The 25,773-nt window shown below is 42.1% G+C and overlaps 1 protein-coding gene across 1 annotated transcript in view; it reads right to left on the reverse strand.

Moving 5' to 3' along the window:
- Positions 1-25,773, reverse strand: part of grin2ba (glutamate receptor, ionotropic, N-methyl D-aspartate 2B, genome duplicate a) — a 137,757-nt gene that overhangs the window by 27,565 nt on the left and 84,419 nt on the right. Inside the window, exons 7-11 of the mRNA XM_085403270.1 lie at positions 17,324-17,438; positions 10,317-10,525; positions 9,731-9,902; positions 3,883-4,036; positions 2,509-2,634 (exon numbers count right to left, since the gene is read on the reverse strand). Of these exons, the coding sequence (XP_085259396.1) occupies positions 2,509-2,634; positions 3,883-4,036; positions 9,731-9,902; positions 10,317-10,525; positions 17,324-17,438 (776 nt within the window). The remainder of the gene's footprint in view (positions 1-2,508; positions 2,635-3,882; positions 4,037-9,730; positions 9,903-10,316; positions 10,526-17,323; positions 17,439-25,773) is intronic.

Consider the following 25,773-nt stretch of genomic DNA (forward strand, 5'->3'; position numbering starts at 1 on the left):
TCTCCTTTAACATCAGTAACATGAAGTAATGGTTTTCTTTATGATGTTATCTTACAACGCTATGGAGGAATTTTGGCCTGCTCTTCTTTGCATAGTTTATTCTGTCCATTTAAGTTTGCAGCCATTTGTGTATGCACAGCTCTGTTAAGGTCCTATCACAGCATTTGATACAGGTTGAGGTCTAAACTTAGGCTGTTGGACCAACTTGATTCTTTTCTTTGTCATACATTCTGTTTAGATTTGTTTCACTTGCTCGTTTGATTAGATTTGTTGCTGTTGGATAGTATTTTGTATACAACAGAGTTCATGGTAGACTCAACAACTGCAAGGTGGCCAAGTCCTGTGGCGGCAAACCAAGCCCAAATAATCACCCTCCACCGCCATGCTTGACAGTTGGTATGAGGTGTTTGTCCTGTTATGCTATGTTTGACTGTCACTGTGGATTATGGACAAACCTGTCCAAACGGAACTGTTCCAGATGTTTTGTGGTTTATTCAGAGGCAACTTAACAAACCTTTTTGGAGAGAAGAGATTCTCTCATGCAAACCCCTCAAAAACAAGTGACACTTGTTCAGTCTTTTTCTAATTTTACAGTCATCAACTTTCGCATTAATATTTGCTAAATGAGGTCTGCAGAGTCTGAGATGTAGCTCTTGGTTTGTTTTTTAATATTTTTATAATATAATACAGATTTACATGATGACAAGGAAGACCTGCTGTTTCATGTCACCTATATAATCTTATATGTGACTGCAGTAAGTAGATTTTCTTTGTTTTATGTAATTTGTTAGAGCGCTGTTGGTTCCATTCGTCTATGAGTTGACAGACTGGTGCATTACAGCCATTATGCTGTGATTAGCAGTTGGTTCATAATTTGTGTGGGTATGTGTGAGAGAGAATGAGAGGGTGTTTGTGTGCAACCATGTGGGTGTGTATTGTTGTGTGGACCGTTTGTTCATGGACAAACTGTCCTTATCGTGCCAAAAATCTCCTTTGTGAAGTTTGCAAGAAAGTTACTTCAATGAATTGGGGCAGAGATTTTACAAATCTGCAGCCGAGTCATTGATATGTTATTACATCAGATCTTCTGACTCCAAACTTCGATCTGCACTCTTCATGATACCAAACTCCCACGGCGCTACAAGCAGATAAAACAAGGAGGCACATAGAAAGAAAACAGCGCTTCAGGGAGGAGTACATCTTCTCCAGAAGCTGATGAAGGATGAGAGGAATGAAAAAAAGATAACTATTGTCTATATATAGCCACATTAGAGATAGAGAGTTGAGGGAGACATTGATTTTTTTCCCTTGTTTCTCATCCTTTCAGCTGAGGAGATCTAAGACGAATGCTGTCAGAGTTGACGCGTGAAATATGAAAATGAATGCAAATGACTTGTCCGGTGTGAGCAGCGCTGGAGGATTTGCTGAAACCTGTGCACTGCAGACACAACTGTAAATGATAAAAAGAGAGGCCGGTGAAGGAGGACGAGGAGAATGAAGTCAATGGGTCAGTGAGGACAGCTGGTCTACGCTATATGTGGAGGTGGCCTGCAATGTGTTTCTGTGTCTCATTCATTTTTTGTGAACAACGAAAAACATTTTGTACAACACGGGCCAACTCTTGTATTGTTACAGAAAGGAAGCATCTGTACCTGCACTTGTTTCTTTGGAGAAAATAGCTACTCAGACTGCAAATCTCACTGAACACTCCTTCTCTGAAGAACCAAATTACTGGCCACCATTCTCATTCATAAACCTCACCAGCTAAGACAAGTAACCTGTGAACTGATACTGATCCACAACATTTATTTATTTCTGTGGATCTTATTAGGTGTTTAGTGTCATATCCACAATTTCCAACTTGGCTGTCAGTTCAGATGCTTTCAAAAAAAATCTGAAACAAAAAGTGTCTGAAAATAAAGCCGACAACAGACAAGTAAATGCTGGGTAAGTGCTGGTAAACATGCAAGTGTGTATTGCGTATATCAAAGTGTTTATCAGCTATTCCTGTACCTAGTTATGTGTGTTCAATACGTGTGATATTTGGACCCAAGGTCACTAAAATATCATCTCACCTATCAAAGAAATCTGAATAGACCTGCTGCCTGGGCTACGTGCACAGGCAACATGTGTACATGTGTTTTCTGAAAATCTTCTAGGTCACAGAGAGCAGCTGCAGCACACAAAACAAAGTTTTTAACCAGGATGTCATTTTGTTGTGGTAATTTTAAGACTGAAAACGTGACATTTTCACCTGCGAACTAAGTGCTTTGACACACTTATAATCAATATAAATGCTGAAATGCAGAAATATAAATACTGCTGGTCTATTTATTGGTGGATATTAAACATAGATAAACAGATGAAGAAGGCAACCCAGCTATAAGACTGTTTACATCTATATCACTGAATGGTTTAGTGTGTGTGTGTGTGTGTGTGTGTGTGTGTGTGTGTGTGTGTGTGTGTGTGTGTGTGTGCGCGCGTGCATGTTGCGCTGAAGCCTCTCACCTCTGCCGTCAGCCAGACACCGGTTGTAGCCCACAGGGCTGAAGTACTCGAATATAAACACAGCCACTGCTGACACCAGCAACAGCATCACGAACATCATCACCCACACATCCGCACTGAAGGGCTCTGGAGGGCGAGAGAGCGAGAGAGGGAAGAGGAGAGAAAGATGAAGGGAGAAGGGGGGGAGCATGGACAGAGAGAGATAAGTAAATGGGTGGGGCGGCGGTGGGGTGTGTAAGGAGGCAGAAGACGGGGAATAGACAAGGGACATTAGCAGAGAGCGAGGGAGAGGGAAAAAGAGCGAGGGCGGCGGAGAGAAAGAGAAAATGAAGCAAGAGAGAGGAGAGGGCAAGAGAAATATGCAAATGTGGTGCGCCAGATTGAGAAGAGGAAGGAAGCATCAGAGAAATGGAGTGGGAGTGGGAAATATAAGAGGGCAAAGAGACAGGGAGCAAAACAGTTAGCCGTATTATCATGCACTCCAGTGTTCGCTGTGCAAATGTGCTGAAACTTGGCTCCTATCATTTGGCGTGGCCACTAAATCTCTTTCTGTTCAACTTTTAAAGGGGAAAAAAATCAAACAGCGTAATAAAAAGTCATCACTGTCCGTTTGTCAGGAAGGCTAACGAAAAGACATTTGTGCAAAAATTGCTTTTAAACTTAAAGATTTCAAGAATTCTTAGGAGTTAAGTCGAACCATTTAAGTGAAACTGAAAAAGTCTGTACAGTTCAAAAGGATCCAGCTTTACTGTACGTGTAAATATAAAGATATTAAAATGCAATTTGTCCTCTAGGGTGGACTCTATGGATCATTTTGGACTCCACCACCAGTACAAACTGCATACACTATATGGGTCTGTACTACAGAGGGGATTTTGTTCTCTTTAAAGGGGCTTTGGTGGAGCTGACTAGGGACAAAAGCACCATTGGTCCACATACAGTTAAATGAAGGAGCCTGTCTATGCTAGCTTAACAAACATGCATGCTTTTTCCTCTTATTTTTTGCCATTTGATAAAGAACAATGCATTTTAAGCATGACTAAATTAAACTCCACTTCCTGTGCACTGGCCATTAGGCCATCCTACATTCAAAATGCTGATTTAAAAAAAAAAAAAAACTTTCCAAAACCCGCCAGATCAGAGCACAAATGAAGATCAATCCTTTAAGAATAGTGCTTAAATGCCTGGTGGCTTATCCATTATTGTGTTTTTGTTTAGTTTTTTTCAATAAACTGCACAAAAGAAGACATTCCTACAAGTTTGACCGGTCTCTCCTGGATCAGTGCTCACACAGGTCAAAACACAGCCTTTGGTCTCTTCCCCTGATCCATCTCTGCCGCCCTCCCCCAACCTTTTACAGCTCGCCTTCCTCACCTAAGAAAGCCGAGGGCGAAACGGTGCCATTGCTGCGAGAGACCATGACGCTGATGCCTGTCTCAATAAAGGGGACGGAAAAGTCAATGACCTCTGACCTCTCCTCGTTGATGGTCAAGGAGCCGACGGCCATGTGAGCGTTTTTTAACACCACCTAGGCAAGATGCAAAAAAAAAAAAAAGCAGAAAGAGAGAAAGTGTGTCTGTTATCTGTTTCTCAACACATCCGTCAGGCAGCTATCAATAACAGAGGCAGAGTAAGTCAATGAATGCAGTCTTGTGTGCTGTGGCAACAAACACATTCCAAAAAACTATTTCAATGGAGATAGTTAAGAATAGCTTTTGGTCATAAAACAGCATAAAAATAGCATATCACAGCCATCGGTTCATTTGAAGGTGACTGTGCAGTCTTTCTAAATGTGAATCAATCCTGTTTGGCGATGTAACAGAGACAAAGGTGGACATCCTTATAGTTTAAGATCATTAATGTGGAAAACAAATACTGTTTATACCATCTATTCAGGTTCCCCTCTGCTTCAGGATGAATGAAAAACGAGCCTCTTAGCAGAGAAGTTCTGGATTAGCTAACATGTCAACGAGCAGGTTTCACGATAGGACATGTTTTTGTACTGACTTTAAGATGATCACATGGTCACAATTCATAAGCATATGCCGCATCCTATGTCACAGGTCGTTATGTAGATCATAAACAAGGCCGGTGTAATCACAGAGTTAATTAGTTAACAAGAGCACTCAGACAGCGCAAAAAAGTGTGTTGTACAGCTGTCTCTATGCCCTTTTATGTGATGCATTACTCAATATGTGACTTTTTTAAGGTCAACTTTGACCTCTGGCACTAATAATAAAGGTCGAGGTCAGATGCTTAGCCAACTTGTAGGTATTCGTGTCCCTTAAGGCCTAGTATTTTGTAAATTTTGAAGATGACCCATAAAATAAATTGTGAGTAAAGGTTTTACTGATTTTCACTTTTGGTGTGCAATTGACCTGATTTTCACCAATCAGCTCGAGCTGTTATTGGTATCTAGCATCACACATAATTTGAAAATGATATCTCTGAAACTGTGGATGCTAGACTGCTAAAAAACAGACAAACAAACAAACAGACCTGATTATGTACTGCCTCCCTAGCTCCAGATATCTAAAGGTCATAGAAAGCATGAGTTAGACCTATGCTTTGTTTATGGAAGACATATTAAAGGGATTATTGGGACCAAAATTAAATTTAGGGGTTTTTTTTCTCTGTCCTGTATTTATCCCCTAGTGTTTTTTGTCAGTTTCACAGTTTTAAAGATATCAGCTGAAGGGATGTCGGCCTTCTCTTAAATATAAAGGATATAAATGGGACTTGATTTGGCACATTCACCTAACAAACAAAAGATCCCCAGTTTGATCCCAGGAATGGACACAAACTCCTTCACGGTTGTGTCAGGAAGGGCAAATCTGGCAAATCAAATATGTGGCACCACCTTCTGTGGCGACTCTTTTTTTAATAAGGGAGCAGCTGAAAGCAGTTTTCTTTCATGAGGGAAAAAGTTCCAAAAAACACATTTGAAAAATTTAGCAGTAATGTCTCGCTGTTGTACCCACGAGCCTCTCCTGAAGGGAGGATGGATGCTTTCTTCGGCTGACTGATACAATTGCTGGGTGTAGTTTGATAGAAGGAAATTGGTTCCTATATTAAACTGCTCACAACAGGGATTGTGGATTTTTTAAAGTGATTTTTTATTCAAGAGAATATTCAAGAGAAAGCAGACATTTCCACAGCAGATATATTTTAAAATGCACATTAAAAGAATCTCAATGACAGACGGCACTGCAGGCTGGAGGAAAAAGCATGTAGATTTGATTTCTGGTTGGTGAACACTTTAAACTTTAGAGTGGACCTTATTTTCGGTCTTCTTGTCAAGCTGCTCACTTCCTTCCAATAACATCTGTCCCAGAATACATACAACACTTTACCCTCGTCTTCAGTAACCACGCGGAGCAAAATAGGCTGAAACACCAACCTCTCCAAAGAACAAAACCACAGCTCAGTTCCTCAAGTTAAACTTTGTTCTGAGAAAGGGAGAAAAGTTGTAGTTCCTTTGTAGTTCCCTTCTCCTTGTCCATTAACATGTATAAAACATGATGCAGACAGGGTACTCTCTATCTGCTAGCTGTCCAAAAGAGTTTTCCGGCATATGAGGGAGATTAAATTTGATATGAGGTTAGGAAAGAAAGGAAACAAAAGTGTGCAAAGAAACATGAGGCTAAGAAAATGGAGGCAATGGAGACAAAGATGGAGCGCGGTAGATCGAGACAGCACACTTTCCACACATATAGCACTCGGACTGGACACTCGTGACGCTCGCCAGGGGACGGAGAGGGGGAGAAAGACACAAAGAGGGAGGGAGTAAGTGGGTTACCACAGTGGGTCAGGGCTGCTTGAAATAGCCGCCCCAATGCCTTCCTCTACCTGCCTTCCTCCCCTTCCATACCTCTGCACAGGTAGTATATTTAGCCCCAAATTTCTACAGCCCTACAGCACAAGTGGGACAGGACTGTCTCTCTGAGTTAATAAGGCGTGTGTGACTAGTGTGAGTCAAAACTCCGCTGTGTGCTTCAGTGTTAGAGTGAGTGCGCGCACACAACAGTGAGTCATAAAAGGGAAAAAGACAAAGAGAAGCGAGTGAACCTTTGTTCGCTACCTGTGAAGTGGACCTTTACAGGCAGGGAGAATATTCCACATCTGCTCTGCACATTATCTGCAATGCTTTTTTTTTTTTGTCAAGTGTTTATGTGTGTGCAGCATGTGTGCAGCATGTGTGCATTTGTAACTTTCCGATCTTGCTTATTCCTTTGCCTTTGTGTGTGCGTGTCTTAATGTGCGAATATCTCCCTGGGGAAGACAGCGAGTCCAACCAGCAGCGTACTCACTTCCTCTCTCCCCGTTCGCTCTCTCCATCTCCCTCCTACGACTTGTTCTCTCCGTGTTATGAAAGTGACCCATGTGGGTGTTATTGAGAATGAGTGAGCGAGGTTCTGCGTTTGCGATTGTTTATGTGTCTTGGCTGGTGCGTGCGTGTGTGTGCGCGCGTGCCAGTCTTTATGCGTCTCTGCTAGCGAGGCTAAAATTCATGTAATCAAGCGTATTGCCTCTAATATTTTAGATTAGGTGCACTGGGGGCAGCGCAAGTCAGTGCAGCCCATGAAATGTGACACTAACTGCTAGAATTGAGTTAGGACAAAATGTAGGACTTCTCATCACATTCATTGATTTTCTTTTTTCTTTTTTTAAATTTGATCTTTTGTCTTTGTGAGCTGTGGCAAATTGTGAAAACGCCCTCGATGATCTCTGCGAGATATCCGGGAGCGCGCTCAGACATGTTTCGTGTGCAAGCGTGCGTCGCCGTCGGTCCAGATCTCGGTCCGCCGTCAATATGCTGCAGTTTTGGCTGTTCTCCAAGCGGAGAAGGACGCAGGTCGGATTTAGTTAGATCCAGCAGTTATGGCGGAGCTTTGCTGAAGTGTGAGAGTGTAAATCTGACCTTACAAGTGCAACATAAAGAAACGGTCTCACCAAATAGGGTTTCTTTGTGTCTACGTGTCTGCTTTGGTTCATGTTTTTCTGTGCTTACTCAGACATTAGAGTCTGTTGTCTGCATGTGCAAGAGAGGTGGATAAATGCCCCCCTCCCCCCGTCTATTCTCCTAATGACCATTCATCTGTGGAGGTGAGAAGGAGATGGTACATTACGACGCTTTTAGTCATGGCGATAGAGTTTATTACAGGTGGCCACACTTACAGCTCGGTGCCCACTAAAGAGAGGTTGACTGTAATGGCTTTATGTAAGAGATTAAATGTGTCAGTAAATTGAATAGCAAAAGTGTCCACGCAGGAAAAAGCAGACACGTAAACTCATCTCGTCTCTGTCTTCTGTGACTTCCGAAGGCTGCTCGAACTTTATTATCCACGCAAAGTTGGGCAAAGCCAAAGTCCTTCAGTAGCAACTCTGACAAAACATGTTCTCAACCCGTGACCTTTGGGGTCCTATTGATCTGTTTGCCTTCATTAACAAATGGCCAACGTCAGACAGCACAAGTGCAGTTCGCTCTTATAGGTTGAAGTATGAGAACTGACAACGACCTTAGCTTGGGAGCAATGTCGATTAGGAAATGTTTCAAGCCCGCAGTGAATTGTTGCAGCTGACTGAGCTGAACCTGGGGTGAGGTGCTTAACCCATCTGACATAAGAATTAGGCCCGTGTGGCAGAAGCTTGACCCGGAAAGGGAAGCTTATAATTCAAGGTATGAAAACAAGCTTCAAAGAGGAAATGAACCCTTCAGGCACCCCCTGTGTGAGTTAAAAATAGCTCAGGACATTGAAAGCAGACAGTAACTTAGTTTCCCCTTTAATCTTTTATTCACCTTCACCTCCAACTTGTCAGTAACTCCAAGCATCCTAATGCGGTCCGCTCATCTCAGCAGAACAAGAGAAAAAAGAATCACACTGGCTGCATGGTAAAAACAACAAGCAGCTGATATAACGATGCAGTAAGAGGCAAAGGGTACACAGCTTTGACTTTATATTTCTGCTGTCCAATTTATTCATTTTGTAGCGCCAATAGTTTTGAAATGGCACCTTTTATTGTTACTTCAAACCAAGCTCAGGCTGTTCTCTGAGCAGATCAGTGGATATGAGGAAGCCTCAGTGCCAGTCCACACCAGCTGATGGCTAAGCTTATATACTTCATACTCATTCAGCTGGGTTTAGAGAGTTGCTTTAGCCTGCCTAAAGTTGATCTTGCATCTCCAAGCCACTTTGCAACCCACCTCCACCCCCAGCTACTTTTTTCACACTGTTTTTCTTATTTTGTGTTTTTTTGGTTATGTTTGTGCCCTCCAGAGAGGGCTTTTTAACCTAAGGAAACATACTTGCGTCCAATCCTCCAAAAACACAATGCTGACTGACTGGAAAAGTGGGTCAGAACAGGGAAGGGAGCAACAGCGGCCATTACCACAAATGGGTGAAGCACGAGAAATACAGCAGAGAAGCCTGGCTGGTGGCTGTAGTGGACATTTTTCATTGTTTTTAACATTCGGGTTCAATTCAGCTCTATGTATCATATACCTTTGTTCTTGTCCATAGCTGGTTAATGGACCAATAACAACACAAGCAAGAGTCCACAGACTGTTTGTCACACTGCCCCCTGGTGACAGTGAAAAACTACAACATGTCGACAATGGTCTGCTAGGCCATGATGTATGTATGATGTGTCTAAACTGATTGTGATTGAGTTCTGGTAGTTCGTGACCTCCCTGGCAGAATATGCCAGTGCATGTAATTGGTTGAAGGGTAGTTTCTGATTTGCATTGTGCTTTTTACTCAGAGAGTAAATCACAAGGAATTTTTGGTGCTAGCATCAGACAGCAAACTCCACCAATCACTCGCAACTGGTCAGGAACATCCATTTTTATCTTTCCGTCACAACTGGTGGTTGACAGTTGGTTGGCCTCCGGGTCTGTATGACTAAGCCCTTATTTAATCAATGCTGTCTCTGCTGTCATTGATGTCTGCTCTGTTTTGTATGGGGGGTCTTGCAAGAAATGACTGCAGATGGGCATAATTTTATTTTGACAGTAGCAGTCCTGATGGAAATAAGTGCAACTGTCATATAATTTGCACATGCATGACAATGAGAAGTTTCCGTTTCCCCAGAACATTATTAGTGGATATCCTTTTTGATGATATCGTCTCCATTACATGCAGAACTGTCACTTCTGCAAGTAATGGAGTCAAGGTGTGCAAAATTAAAAAATAAGACACAAACAGACGTATTACATCCTTACCTCTCCCACCATGCCGTTCCAAGTTCCATTGACTTTCTTGCCATGTTTTCCATTGGTGACCAGGTAAAGGTCATAGGTAAATTTGACTGACTTGGCAATCTTCTTCAGGATGTCGATGCAGAAACCCTTACAGCAACGCTTGATGTAGATCCCTGACTCTTTTGTCTGATTGCTGCATAAGAGGACAGATGGACAATTATTTAATTAAAAATGTACATCTGTGTGAATGGCCATGAATCATTAATTGTAAAAGTGATTTGGTGTTTCTGGCACTGTCACACCGATGAAGTGTGAAATGATTCCACCTCGGGCTCCACAAAGCTGCCGTGGGAAATTAACATCATTCACAAGTAAATTTTAGGCAGTTGCCAGGCTTTTCATTTCTGCTTCGGTCAGTTCTGCAGTAGGTGGATCTGTGAGCTACTGTGGCAGATGGCAGGAAAAATATGTGTAAAAACTCACACTAATCTAACCTTTTACTCGGTGGAAATTAGTTTTTGTCTTGTAACGCATTCTTACGTTTGATTTTCAGGCATTTCAGCATTAATCTGACACAGATTTTCTACACGTGAAATTTGAGCCTCACACTGATTTGATCTGTTTCCGGCAGGGTACAGTGTTCCTCATGCACGTCCCACTAAGCGGATCCACGTCTTCCACAATGACGAACGGAGCCTCCTCCAATGTCACGATGGACAGGTGGTCATCCTCTCTGTTTGCTGGTCCCCCGTATAGTTCATAGCGAGGCCACACATGGTACTTCATGGACAGGGAACCGTTCTCCCATTTACCCACCTGGAGAAACATCGAGAAAACAAAAGAGAGTAAGTCTGCCTTTAAAATCACACACCAAGTAAGACTTTATTCATTTATATAGTTGCTTAATAGTAATCATGGAGAGACTTGCAGTATTTTTATTTTCGTCTTTTGTGATTGAGCCTTGAAGTGCCGAAAATAACAGTGAAACACATCAAATGGCAGAAATCAAAATAAAAACAAGAATTTGGATTAAATTTCACACTGCAGTAACTCAAGACCATAAAAAAATAACTGCAGCTCTGCAACTGCAAACAGCTCTGAAATATATCACCAGCGATCCTGCATGGTGTTCAAGCAAAAATATCTCAATATAATTTTAGAGCTTCTTTTTCTACTTTCTGTATTTTTGTGATTTTGAGATGAGAGGTGACTTTTACCTTTGACAGATTCTTTATCGGTTAAACTTTTCATTTAAAACAAGAAAATTCAAATGAAAGTTTAATATATGTACAATTGCTCCACCCACCCCAGGAGAAACCCGCTAAAATAGATGGCATATCCTTTGATTTTCATACTAAAAAATTCATAAATTTAACATTTAGAGATCCTGTCCCATTCATTAGGTTACTCTTCATGAGCCCATGCTTACATTAGTCTATTAGATGTTCATTAAACAAACCTTCCTACACTGCAGAAAGCTTGTGGGACAGACAAGCCACAGGTGTTTCAAAGTTTTCTAAGCCTAACAGAAAGAAAACAGTGGCTTCCTGCTCTTGGATCACATGTCTGTTTCTAGCCACACCATTCTCTGGTGAACACACCACTGGAGATCCACACGGCATTTCTCTTGTACAAGGATCTCCAACTGCCCCTAGGAGACGACCCCAAGCCAACACGCCAAACCACCTAAAGCGGCCAGTGATGCTTTTTTGACAACTTTGCCAGCCACGGCGTACAAAGCTTTCTTCAACACCAGTTAAGTAGTTCAGGTTTAAAAAAGATAATGGCGATCCTTCTTCATCCTGCTTCCCCACTGTAGCACAAATGAATAATGATGGAAAGTCAAGCACCAAGATCCACCTGTTGTCTGGAAAGTGAGTCCCTACTTTCTCTCTAAAGATACCAGGATGGCTTTTTAGAGAGGCAATAGGGACTTCTTCTCGTAGCTTTTCCAGAAGTCATAGAGATCTTACCCCAGTTTCCTGAGTTTTAATTAAATTACATTTTTAGAAGAACCCCACCTAAAGCCACTTCCTGCTATCCCAAGTGGTGTTTTCACTATCAAACTAATAATTCTACCCTGTAACAACCTGATTTCCTTTTCTAACTCCTGAAAACAGTTTTGTCCAATAGCTATTGTGTCACCTTGTATTTTTGGTGAGAAGAATTCCAACAAAACTAACCTGTGTTTTTCTTAGATCTCCCCATTGAGACAGATTGGCAACATCTTTTTGTTTTCAAGTCTCCAGTGACTCCAGAAGTCAGAGAAATCCTGCCAGAACTCTCTGTTATGGGTCAGTCGCACATTAAAGTGACAATATGGTAACAGCATGCCAGCAAAGAGATGCCTAAAAATTACTAAATGGTGATCAAAGAAACCAACAGGTGGTATTGCTGCTTTAACCAGCGTATTACTGTAAAATTGATTAACCTAAATTCTATCAAGCCTGGCTGCCCTCCAGCTGCCTTCAGAGATTCCACATATGTGTATTTTCTCACATCTGAAGCTTCCTCCAGATGTCTCTAAGACCATTTTTAATTATGACGGTGGACAGAAGGGAAGCTGAAGGTGTATAAGGTTCCCCTGTAATTCTACCAGCTGAAGGATGGGTGGTACGTTTACAATCCCACTACTACTGAGCCATTATTTAACTGTTTTATTTATCATTTAATTTTTCAGTTCATGTCAATTTTATTTATATAATATAGCACCAAATCCCATCAGCAGTTGTCTCAGCGTGCCTCAGAAAACCTCAACAACCTGATGACCCACAATGAGCAATCACTTGGCGACATTGGGAAGGAAAATCTCCCTTTTAACAGGAAGAAATCTTGGGGAGAACCAAGCTGAGGGAGGGGCAGCCACCTGAGCTTGCCCCTCCCTGAGCAAGCTTTGTTTCTCTATCCCTGCCCCCACTGATATTTAAAGTTCCCCGTTTTTCCTTCCTGAGTTAAGTCAGTATCTTCTTTACACAAAACCCTTTTTGTTTACTTAGCTGTTCGTGACCAACCGCTCTCCTCATCTTTAAAACAGAAAAGTCTGGGGAATAGTCTGACTCCCACAGACGGTCTTCCAAGGGTTTTATCAAAAAAGTAACAGGAGTACGACTGTTGGCGCTCATCTCGTGATACAATATCTGAGGATTGCTACAAAGACTCACCCTCAAGCATTTATAACTCTTTATTTTCAAGATTTATGGCGTTCAAACAACCTGTAGTTATACTCTGATTTTCAGCTTCAGCTGCCTTTATTCTCGTCTGTCCACGACCTTCACTGTCCTCCGCTTCTCTGTCATCCTGACCAGAGCTTCTACCTTTCGCTTCGTCAGTCTCGTGCATGACTCCTTCCACTCTAGCCTCGTGTCTAACAGGAGAACAGAACACTCACAGAGAGAGATGCCATAACTTTTTTGTTTTGTTTGTTCACCTCTCAACTCAGTAAGTGAAATTAATATTTCAAGAGAGTGTGTAAAAAAGAGAGGAGAGGAGAGGAGAGGAGAGGAGAGGAGAGGAGAGGAGAGGACTGGGACACAGAGTAGAGAATGAGAACAAGGTTATTCTGAAGGGCGAGACTGAAACAGAGGGAAAGTGCAGAATTCAGATAGAGCGTAGAGGACGGGTAGAGAAATACAGAAGTGGATGGAGAGATTAATTGAAGAAAAAAAGAGAGAGAAAGGGAGAGTTTAAAGTAAGAGAAAGAGCCAAGTGAGTGTCGGGATGACAGAGAAAGAAAGCCAGAGATGGAGCTCATTCAAATGCAAAATACAGGCTCTTCTGTAGAGGAGTGTCCAGCTGTAGGTCTGGAGGACCCTCTAGCCCTTGTGGCTCTACTCCACTGAATAAGCGTCATCAATTAGTCAATTTCCCCCGGATGGCTCTCACATAAAACCATACCTGGAGACTATGCCTGTGCCCTTTCCTCCGGTTGTGCCAAGTAGGCCATTTTTATGAGCGGAAAGATGTGGGTGGAAGTGGGAATGGATCATCAGCTAATTGGACTTGGTATAATGCGAGGCAGGGGAGGACAGGGAGCTGTGGTGTGAGTATGTAAAGTTAGGTTTGCACTCTCATTAAATATGTAAATGTGCTCAAACACATTGGACTCTGGGGAGCACAAACTTGGCAAGGCTGCCTGGAGTGGACAAACTAAGGCTGTGTATCTCTGGGACACAATGCAGCCTTTTTCCTGTTGGGACAAAAAAAAAAGGGGGGGGGGGGGGGGGGGTAGTGAGCTGGAGCAAGTGATGGAGAGAGACAGAGATGGAGGTGGGGGACTAAGAAATGAGTGGGGTGTATTGGAGGATAAGGGTTAAAATCAACCAGCCAGGGCAAAAAGCATGACTGGGTACTACAGTATACCTGCTACTTCAAAGATGCAGTGGAAGGATGGTTGTAGCTGGAACTCATTAGGATCCAAGAAAAGTGGTTCAGCTGGAAGTCAAGCTAAGAATTAAACATGAGCGAGGGAATAGGAGGAGGAGGAGGAGGAGGAAAAGGGATGGGGTGGTTCAGGCTGCAAGGGGAGAACGGGATAGAAAGGAGAGAGAGGAGGGGAGAGTTTCACCTTGTTCTCCGATCAGAGGACAGAATATAGATTAGAGAGGCAGAAGAAAGAGAGAAATACAGAGAATAAAGAATAGGGAGAGTCAAAGGAGTCAGACTGCAGGACACAGAAACAATAGAGGGTAAGCATCAGGAAACACAGATGCATGCCGGTGACTTGGCAGGTGGTGATGCGTCAGGTTCATTTAAGGTTGTGGACACGGGATTATTGTTGCCATATGTTCACTACCATCTTCTTTTCCACCTGTGCTTGGAGACTTTTTTCCCAGTCTGTACAATGAAAAATCTGCACCTTCATTCACTGAACGGAAGTTTTACATTTAAAGTTTGACTGACATTTAGTTGTTATTCATTAAGTCGTACGTTTCGATACGCGAGTCAGCAACTCTCTCGCAGCTGAACTTTCAACCTCTCAGCTTTAAAGGCCTGTGGCACAGTGCAGTGCCTGAACCATTTCTGTGCATCAGACTCAATCTCATCTCTCCATTCTTTAGCTATAACTGCTTATGTGTGACGGTTATAAGGAGGCGGAAACCAATCCCAGTTTGCATTATGCAAGAGGAAGGATACAAACTGGGCAGGCTGGCAGTCAATCACAGAGCTGACACATAAACGGACAGCCATTCACCTCTGTGTTCACGGGCAATTTTACCACACAGTTACTCAAACCTGCATGCCTTTGTTCTGTGGGAGCGTGGAAGCGTTAGCAGAACATGCTAATAAAAAAAGCCACTGGAAGTTGGGAGTCTACTTTTGTCCACAGCAAGTAACAGTTAGAATATTATCAGTGTCTGAGCAACTTGTTCTACACACATTGTCTTAAATAATGTCATCATAATCACGGCTCAACTCAACGTTGTGTCAGTTAATGCTGCTAATGGCAGCAAGTCCAGATCACATCCTTAAGGCGTTCTTTGTTTCAACAGGACCAAAATTACATTATTTTATGAATCCATATTTCAGTCATGTGATCGTCATGTGACCGTCTCAACACCCTGGCAGGCAAAACAGTACTCCAACATGACCTCAAATAGTGGACGCATCTATCTATCCATGGAGGAAAAACGAAGGCCTTTTTAGTGACTTGTGTTCCATATTCTGCCACTGCAGAGCTCAGTGAGAATCTTAAAAAAATCCCTCACCTCACACTGCTGCCAGGATGAAAGCTTTCAAAGTAAGGACAGCTCTCTAGTTTTTGTTGCTTTTTTTAAGGTGAAGAACGAGAAATTGTTCATTGTTCAAAACGCTACAGAGCTAGCTTAAACAAATGTAAATCTTGCGTTTTGTTGGGCATTTACAAAGTAGGGCCAGTAAAGTTTCAACAGCATTAATTTGTCAAATTATTGTTGCCCATCCTCTGTCAGTTCTAAGTTTTCAATATCTAGTCTGCACGAGGTTTAGGTAAACAGAATGAACCAGAATAGATGATTCATTACACCGTTTCGTTATTTATTTAACAAAAATCAAGCCAAAATGCACGGTGAGAAACTACGTAGACCACATGATTCACTAGCTTGTAGAACCACATTTAGCAGCATAACTTGTAGTAATTTTTCTCTGTATGACTTTCTCTCATGTCAATTTTGTCCCAGTCTTTTTTGCAATGTTGCTTCAGTTCATTGAGATTTGCAGGTGTTCATTCATGCACAGCTAACTTAAGCTAAGCTAAATGCAGCTAACTGCATTTTTATCAGGTTGTATGTGACTGGGCAATACTTTTCTTTTCTTTTTCGTATATTTGCTGTGCTTGGGATCGTTGTCCTGTTCCACGGCCCAATTTTAAGCCAAGCATTAGCTGTCAGACACATGGACTCGTATTTGACTCGAGAATACTTTGGTATGCAGAGGACTCATGGCCGACTCAATGGCTGTAAGGTCACTGAATTGACTTTACAGCCACCTCCACCACTGTGCTTCACAGTTGGTATGAGGTGTTTATGCTGATATGCTGCATTTGAATTTCTTCAAATGTGGGTTGGGCATTATGGCCAGACATCTCCACTCATGTCCCATCTGTCGAAAGGACATTGTTCCAGATGTCTTGTGGTTTGTTCGGATGCACCTTTGCAAACCTGAGCAGTGCTACTGCTGTTTTTAGTGAAGAGGCTTTCTCCTGAAAACCCTTTGAAAAACCATATTTTTTCATTCTTTTTCTAATTGTACTGTCATGAACTTTAACATTTAACATGCTAACTGAGGTCTGAAGAGTCTGAGATATAGCACTTCTGTTGTTTGTAGCAATTTCTCTGAGCATTAAACGATCTGACCCTGGGGTGAATTTACTGGGACCTCCACTAAGTTTGGTGTAGGTCTTGGGAGTTTTCCACTTGTAAATAACAGAATGATCAATCTCCGATTGTTTGGAAATGACCTTATAACCCTTGCCAGATTGATGCGGAGCAACAATTGCTTCTCTAAGATCATTGATGTCTTTCTAGCCTTATACTTTTTTATTATCAGGATGTCTGTAAATGTATGAATGGATATCTGTATGTATGGGATGGTATAAAAAAATGACATATTCTACTCAGAGAATACAGTTTCACTCCATATATTTACCTTGATCTCCTTGTCCCACCCAGTCTTTACAATAACTTGCTGCCTGTTAGTTCTTAAGGGTGTCTTGACATCTTTTTAGTGAAACAAACAGATTTGAAATTAAAACAGCTGTGGAGCAGCATTCAAATAACACATCACCACTCTGGAGCCTCTGCTGCAGTGCATTGCTCAAAGGCACCTTCACTGAGCTGATAATATCTAATCAGAGTTGCGTCTATAAGGCTTAAGGCTTAAAATGCTTGAAAAGTGAAAATCAGACGATAAGAGATCCAGATAAAAACACACAGCTACTCGCGGACTTCATAGGGAACAGCTAACTCATTGCTTCTATTCATTTTAACAGTTTACAAAATGTTTTACTGTTAACAACAGAGGACAATTAGGTTAGTCAGGACTTATAATTTTGTGCACATCGGCTGTTTTTTTTCATATGAGTGTCTTACCCTCCCCCCCGACACACACAAAGACCGTCAGTGTCTCCCTCTGTCTCACCCTGTCCCACTGTCTCTCCTTGTTGAGCAGAATGATGACCAGCTTGGGATGCATCTGGTATCCGTCCTCACTGAACGACAGATTTCGTCCCTCAAACGTCACATTCATCAGGTACCTGCAGAAGAAAACATTGAGGAAAGAAACAGACTTGCTGGAATATATCCTTGTCACTGGCATTTCACAAATGTCTTATTTGTTCTATATATCTACATCCATTCAGGTTCCATTACTCAGTTCTCCAATCATTAAAGTTTTATTGCACATCGACTTATTTTTTTAAGCATCTTTTCTGACAAACCCAGTGATATTGCATAAATTCGTCATCTGCCAAGAAACAGCTATCAACTAATGTCGAACCAGCTCTTCCATAAATAGATATACATTAGTCATCAACAGAACGGCAGATGATGTCTTTAAGACGGGACTAAAGAAAATGAATTTCAGCAAATTATGTCATCCCTAAATGTCAAATATTACATTTCAATTGCTGCCAATGAGTTCACCTTTTCTGTTGTGACATTCAGTGTGAAATTTTGTGTATTTGCCCTCTGATATTTCCCCATCACGAGCTGGATGAAAAAGTTCATATCAAACCTCTATCTGTTAAATAAAAGCTACAGTCAGCAGGTAGGTAGCTTAGCACAAAGACTGGATACACAGGGAAACATTGGTCACTCAGTACTTCATCCTTCAAACGTAACAAACACAGAAATTCACACGTTGTACAAGGTGTGAGAAAAAAATTCGACATCTCCAGCATTAAAAACAATTAACAACCATATCAATCAGACTTTGAAGGCTGACCCTTATCATTCAGTCTTATACATGTACCCATCTACAGATTGTTTTGATAGTAGCTGCTATTTTCTTTTCAGACCAGTCTCTCCATTTGAGTCTTATACATCATCTAAGAACATCTGTGTCCAACTGAGTCAGCTACCATGCCTCTGATCATCGCTGGTAATGACAGCTGGTTCTGCAACTACAATATTAGAAGCAAACATGAGTTTTTACATGGATGAATCTGCAGTGCCTGAAGGTGACGGTTAAGGTCAGCGTGGACAAGGAATATGCTTGTTTTGTGACATTTACCAGTGCACACACTGTGAATTCATCTCACAGGATCAGACTGTCAAAGCAGAGTGAGTGCAACGAAAATGATCAGAGTGGCTTAAGTTTGCAGAGAGATTCCCAACACATTGCGATCAATCTGAGTAATTCTGCAACCAGTCTCGTTTCAATTGGAGACTCAGCTAGTTGTGTCCTGGTTTCATTCTTAAATTAAAAAGAAAGGCTGCCAAGCTCCTTAATCATTTTACAGTTAAATCACAATCCTGCCACAACGATGTCTCTATTTGTGAAGGAATGTCTCAAATCTCATGTTTTGTCTGGACTCTGAATGTAATTAGTTTCTGTGAATTTCTAATTAATGCAAAATTCTGTAAGCTAATTTATCACACTGCATAAGACTGCATGTAACTGCCAATTCGACCACGATCAATCAAACTGATAGCAGACTGACTTCGTCTTATTGCCATTTTATCATCATCTTAATGTGCCAAAGTCGCTTTGGAGACGACAACTGCGAGTGATTACAAGTTCTTTGTTTACGGCCTTAACTGCGGTTCTGCTACAGTCTCTATCTACTGTTCTTCCTATGGTGACTGTAGCACAAGAGACAACCTTGAGAAGAAAAGAAACTGTTGTGACTGTCGCCGAGGGGCAGCACACACCATTGGCAGGATTTTTCTTCTGTGGTTAATGTTGCTTCTCTGTCCTTTTTGTCACAGACCCAAATCGTAATCAAGTCGAAGGGTTGCTGTCTAACACAGTCGAGGACCAAATCCAGTGCACATTACATATGAACAACAAGCGCATGAACAAGTGATTTGAAAATAGCAGTCATTCTGGGCTGAAATCTTTTGCCATGCAACCAGCAGAGATTCCATGAAGTTACTGTTTCTGACCAAGAAACAGCAGTCAGACCACACTCTGAAAACGTATGCTTCAAAAAAGGAGCTCATTAGCGAGCTTTAGAGGTTCTGGCAGGTGGATTTTTTTTACCTTTATTCACACAGTCGGGGTAGTTGCTTCACTCTGTTTTAAGACTTTAAGCTAAATTATGTTCTCTGTCGTCCTGTCTGGGGGTTGATTTCTGCATGAACGGCTGCCAAACACAGCCATGAGAACTGTGATTAAAAAACATTATTAAAATCCAGCTTATCCATTGTCCTCATCATAAGATAATTACAAAGAGATGAAAAAAAATCTACAACCAAACAGCTTAAATATTCACTAAATATACAATTTGAAATAACTGCTCGGACATAATTTAAAATCTATGAGCGATTTGAAGTTAATTTTTCCTGGAGCTGAAGGGACACGCACATGAGCAATGCAGTTTCTATCGGGTGTCAGAAGTGTGTGTCAGGTGGAATAATTTCACTTCCCTGCAACTAAAACAACACACACACACACAGCACTCAGCAGTGCCATACCCTCATGCAGAGGGTATGGTTATTGTGCGTGGGAGTGTGTAAGTGCATGTACATGAGGACAGCAATGTTTATGTCAGATGAACTTGAATTCACTTCACTGTCATCCCACACACACACACAGACACACACTCTCTCTCTTAACTATTTCACTCCCTCACCCCTAGCCTTCCCGCTCTGTGACTGTTTCCATGGAAACTCTCTACCTCAAAAGCATGCACGCTATATATATATATATGGAGAGAGATGAATAAATACATGGCAAAAGATACTGCATCTGGAAGTGTGTGCATGTAGAGGATTGTATGTTGATGGGATCTATCTATCTATCTATCTGTGATGAAATGACTTATGTAATCCAGCAATTACTCTAATGCCAGCTTTCTTATTCTTTCCTCTCTATCAAAAATTGATATTTTCAATGGGCTGTGATGATCACACTCATCCACCATCACACCGTCTCATGCAGCCCCATGTGTCCGGCTTACAGCTGCTCCTGTAGAGCCTTGGCAGTGATACAAAGTGCATAGAATCTGCTGCATAAATCATAAGCCATTTACAAAATGACTCGACGCTGCGGTCCCTTTAATCTTTACTGAGCAAGCTATTGTTACATGCTGCAATTCAGAGCCTTGTGTGTGTGTGTGTGTGTGTGTGTGTGTGTGTGTGTGTGTGTGTGTGTGTGTGTCTATGAGTGTGCACGTGAGCATCCTACACACTGACAGCAAGGAAACACAAGCATATGTGTGTTGCCATAGCAGCCACAACCACTGTTACTATGGTAACGGTAATCTCGCAGAGGGTGGGAAAGAGACACAGAGAGAGTGAGAGGGGTGGGATTCAAAGAGGAAGAGGGAGGGGATGGGTCATAGTACAGGCAGATTTCAACACGTCTCTCTTCCCCTCATCATCCTGCAACTTCTGTGTTTACAGGAAAGCAATCTGTGTTCACTCTTCATTCAAGCGCATTCTCTGAACTTCCTGTAAATATAATAAAACTGGACCTACACGCATCTCCAGACACAGTGATAACAGCTTAGTAAGCAGCAGTCTCTGGGAGTGACAAATGAAACCAAAGCAGAACAGCAGCTCCTTCAAAGACCACTTGAGACTTAAGAAAGAGAGTCAATCCCCATAGGGTCCCTTGTTAAAAGTTCAAAAAAAGTATGTTTCTTGCTTGGTCCATTTATAACAACTGTACCAGACAATTTTTTTCCTATTACTCAGCCTTTTCAGGTTTTGAAGGCTCAAAATTAGGGGCGTGGCTGCTTTGACTGTATACCTACAAAGGTGACTAGCCACAAGTGGTGTAGTAGACGTCACCTCAGCACATTCTGGTCACTGAACTGAGCTTTGGGTCATGTTTTTGGTGCCCTCTGGAGCCTTTTAATGCAACTATGACATTTAAAATGGCTTTCTTTTCAGGTGTTTGTATGGTGTAGCTTTGCCAAATAAATGTGTAGTATTTTAATTGTATGTAACTTAGCACTAAATTAACAGTTGTCTGCGTCTGTGTGTTGTACCTATATATTAATCAGGTATAACATTATGAACACCTTGCTAATGTTGTGTTGGAATTGGAATGAAATCTGGAGAATTTGGGGGTCAACTCAACATCTCAAACTCATTGTTGTGCTGCCAAACCATTCCTGAACTATTTTTGTTTCGTGGCAGGGTTCATTATCCTGCTGACAGAGGTTACAGCCATCAGGGAATACAATTTCCATGAAAGAGCGTACGTGGTCTGCAACAATGTTTAGGTAGTTGTTACTTGTCAAAGTAACATCCACATGGATGGTAGGACCCAAGGTTTCCCAGCAGAACATTGTCCAAAGCAACAGACTGCCTCTGTCAGTTGTATTTCTTCCCTTAGTGCATCCTGGTGCCAGGTGTTCTCCAGGTAAGCAACGCACACACGCATCTACATGATGGGAAAAAAGGCCCAATTTTCCTGCGCCTAACACATCAACTTTGAGGACAAAATGCTCACATGCTCCCTAATATATCCCATCCAATGGTGAAGAGATAATCAGTGTTATTCGCTTCACCTGTCAGAGGCCTGATTGGTGTAAAGTCCACAGATGCAGCTTGTTAGCATTAGCTAACTACCAACACATTCTCACTCCCAAACCGTAATATTTTATGCTAGGTGACAAATCGTCAACATATTACGCTTCCGGGCACCAAACACGTCCCTAAATGAGGAGATTGGAAACATGAGAACCGTTTGGACTCAATCTACACATGTTCGTCATTTTACTTAAATTGCTTTGGAAAACACTATTTGATGTCATTAAAGTGCTGTTAAGGTTTGGGATAAGGTTATGGTTAGGGTTAGGGCTGGAATACATGGCTGGAACGTGTATTACCGCGGGACCGTCATTCTACTGGATTTCACCCATAACCCGGCGCTTAGCATAAGATTGTGGAAGGTCACCTTTCGCGTTCCTCAGGAACGCTGCGGGACGTGACAAATCGTCAGGATGTTAGGCCTCGGGAGTGAGAACCGGCTGTGACTACTAAGGTATTTGCCCTCTCCTCCAAAAATGGTCACTTCTGTCTCTAAAGAACCAAGATGAAAAAGCCCAAAATGGCTCAAATGTAGGCTTGAAAAACAGATCTCTAAAAGACAGTGAATAACTCACGGTGGCTATCTCCATCTTTTATTTACAGTCCATGCAGTTTACCATGTAGCAAACCTCACAGAGGCATATAAAGACTAGAGCTGCAAGAATGCGGTGACTGTTATTCCAAAGCTGAGTGACAGGATGATTGCATGTCACCATCGCTGCCTTCCTGTAATGTGAACACAAACCGATCCCTGCTTTTCCATAAGTTACTGTAGGTGTCATGAGATGGTATAAAGTTATGTGGATGGTAGGAATCTGAATACGCAGGTGTGACTAGCATAATAAGACAGAATCGCATCCACCTTCCCCGCTAAATTGCATGTTTTGATATCCTGTTGAACCTGTCAGTTTCCTGCATGAGCTGGAGGAGAGTATCTCAGCTGTGCTGTACACGAGGTGAATTAAAATTCAAACAGCAGCAGCTGTCGTCACCTGGCGAACAAAAGCTAGTAACACTGACCGGAGTCCGACATGTACTACTCCAATCAAATCTACAGAAAACGATTTCTACATTCAGGAAACGCCTCATATTTTTTGCAGCATGAACCACAATGCAGCGAATCCATTTGCATGCATAGGTTTATCTAAAGACAAACCAGAACAACGCTGTGCCACAACAACACGGCACGCAGCAGCACACTTCCCATGCTAACTCCATGGCCTGACAAAGATAGGTTTGAGCGCATGTTCTGGTGTGAATAATGGAGGAGTTGTGTAAAATATTGATAAGTCAGTTTTAATAAATTAACCCTGACATGAATTAATTATGAATTACACTCCTTAGCAATTACTGTGGTACAGTGTAATCACTGGATCTGAAGAGGAGGGATCTATACTGAGAGTGATAACAAGCCATGTAGGGCTCCGTGCGGCTGAGGTAGAAAAACATACTGAGGCTTTGTTGCGTGCACACTTGGGGTATAATGTGTGAATGCGAGGGGAGGTGTGACTATATACATTCAGCGGCATCCATATACAACGAGTGAATGTGTAAACAAAGCTGCGCTAATAGGAGGGAAGAAGCGTGGACATCAATATGTGGCTTTGACACATGATCGACAGCACTTAATTAAAACTAATTACAGTGACATTTCTTTAAAGCACTAGCCCTCGAACACACTGCATTGTCTACATTGCAGATATAATGGATACCTGAGGCAATATTCTCCTCTTGATTTTCTAATTTCAGAGCATTTTGGAATAAAACTTCAAAAACCTTAAAAGACAAACCTATGTACTGTACTGCTATACAAATTGAAAATTATAATAGCCTGCAGCAAAAAGGAGGTAGGTGAAGATGGGATGCAGCAGAGGGGAGGGGAAAAGAGCGAGAAGGATGTAATAAAAAATACTGGGGAAAGGAAAAGATTATGTGAGATAAAATAAGAAACACAGAAAAGCAGAGGACTGGATAAACCTGGCAGACAAAAAGAGATTTAGTGACAGGACAGCTGAAAAGATTTAGGAGGAGCAAGGCAATAAAGATGGAGAGACGGGAGATGGAAGAAAGAGGAGAGAGGATTCCTGACCTACTTCCAATCAAGCCCCATCAAAAACAGGTACCTATCTGCCACCTCCCACTGCCTGCCCCATAAACACACACATCCAGCTGGGCTCCACAGACTCACACGCACATGCACACAAAGACACGCGCAAACACCGAGTCGGACACGGTCCCATTGAGTTGGCATTTCTCAGCGCAACAGGGTCAAAATGCAACTGCAGATTGTTCTGTATCCAGAGCATGCGTGCAAGCACACACCAACACACTGACGCACACACGTGTATGTGCTTAAATATATATAGATATATACCCCATATTGAAAGCCTTACTGAGGCCACAGAAGTTCAAAAATGCCCACGGAGCTTAAAAGCACTTGACACCTTTCCAAGACCAACCTCATCTGGAACCTGTCCACGCCTGGCAAGGTCAGGGCCAGTGTTGTCAAACTCATGATTCTCACACTGTTGTGTATTGCTCGCTGCTGGCCTCTACTGCCACCTCTCCCTCGCTCTGTCCCTCCCTCTCCTCTGTGCTTTGCACTCTTCTTCTTCCCCTTCCTGCTATCTTCATTTGTCAGGCTCATGCTGTAGAATTAGCTGGAATGTCACAGCGCTGGCTACAATGGACTTAATTTACTTAGTGGAGTGACGCGTCCTTCTCTTGTGGTATTCTATGAGGCACTGAGGGACGAACAAGAAAATGTTAATGTATGGCTTATAAATTCGAGTAGATGACCGTGACCTTAGAGCCAGTCTTCCTCGTTCACCAGCAGATTGAAATGTAAACTAGATTCAATTTACATATTCCCATGCATCTCTTACTGACCTAGCTCGTGTATAATCCACAAGCTGGACCAACTTGTGTTGGAGCTACAATACAAATTTTTCACTCGTACTTTGGGACATATGTATTTCCATATAATCATCGGCTTTTAAGAAGGTTTAAAAATGGATAACTGCCACCGTCCTTCCTTGATTTCTTCACCATCTGCTTCAGATTCTTAATCACGCACTTCAAAGACATCCTAAAAAAATGTTGTGGAATATATCTAAAGCAAGAAGAAGGTACAGGTACTTCTCGCTACTTGCTACCACTCTTTAAACCTGAGATCCCCAACTGGAGAACTTCTACCCTGTAGGCTATCTGCAGCGGCCGTGGTTTATAATGTACCAGAAACTAAGAAATGCAAAGGATCACATGGAGAAAAGAAGCTGAGGATTCATCTATGTTGTCATATAATACTGTAGATCAGGGGTGAGCAATCTCAGTCCACGAGGGCTGGTGTCCCTGCAGGTCTTAGATGTGTCCTCGAACCAACACAGCTGATTTAAATGGCTAAATTAGCTCTTCAACATGTCCTGAAGTTCTCCAGAGGCCTGGTAACGAACTAATCATGTGATTCAGATGTGTTGACCCAAGGTGAGATCTAAAACCTGCAGGGACACCGGCCCTCATGGACTGAGATTGCCCACCCCCGCTGTAGATACATGTTTGCTGTTAGCATGTTTGCTTACTGTTAGCTTCACTTCTGCAGCTGGTCCGACACATTCTTGTGTCCCTAAAAACACTTCTGTTGTGTTTTGTGAGATTGTTTTTGGTTTTTGTCAGCGTTTGCTGTGTATTTTTCTATTTCCGTTGTGGTTCGTGTGTTTTGCTGCACTTTTCTATTTGCTGCTGTTTTCTTAAGTATGTTTGACCTCTCAGGGCCACCGTAGATCGCAGTAAAAATATGGGTTTACAAGTAAAATCTGTAGCGTGTGTGTGTAAACATTAAAGCACCCAATTTTATAGCACTAATAGTTAGTTTATTTACCTAAATGT

This window comes from Rhamphochromis longiceps, linkage group LG4 (assembly GCF_057381845.1).
Source record: "Rhamphochromis longiceps isolate RC_006_pf linkage group LG4, R_longiceps_female_GT1.1, whole genome shotgun sequence".
Classification (NCBI taxonomy): domain Eukaryota; kingdom Metazoa; phylum Chordata; class Actinopteri; order Cichliformes; family Cichlidae; genus Rhamphochromis; species Rhamphochromis longiceps.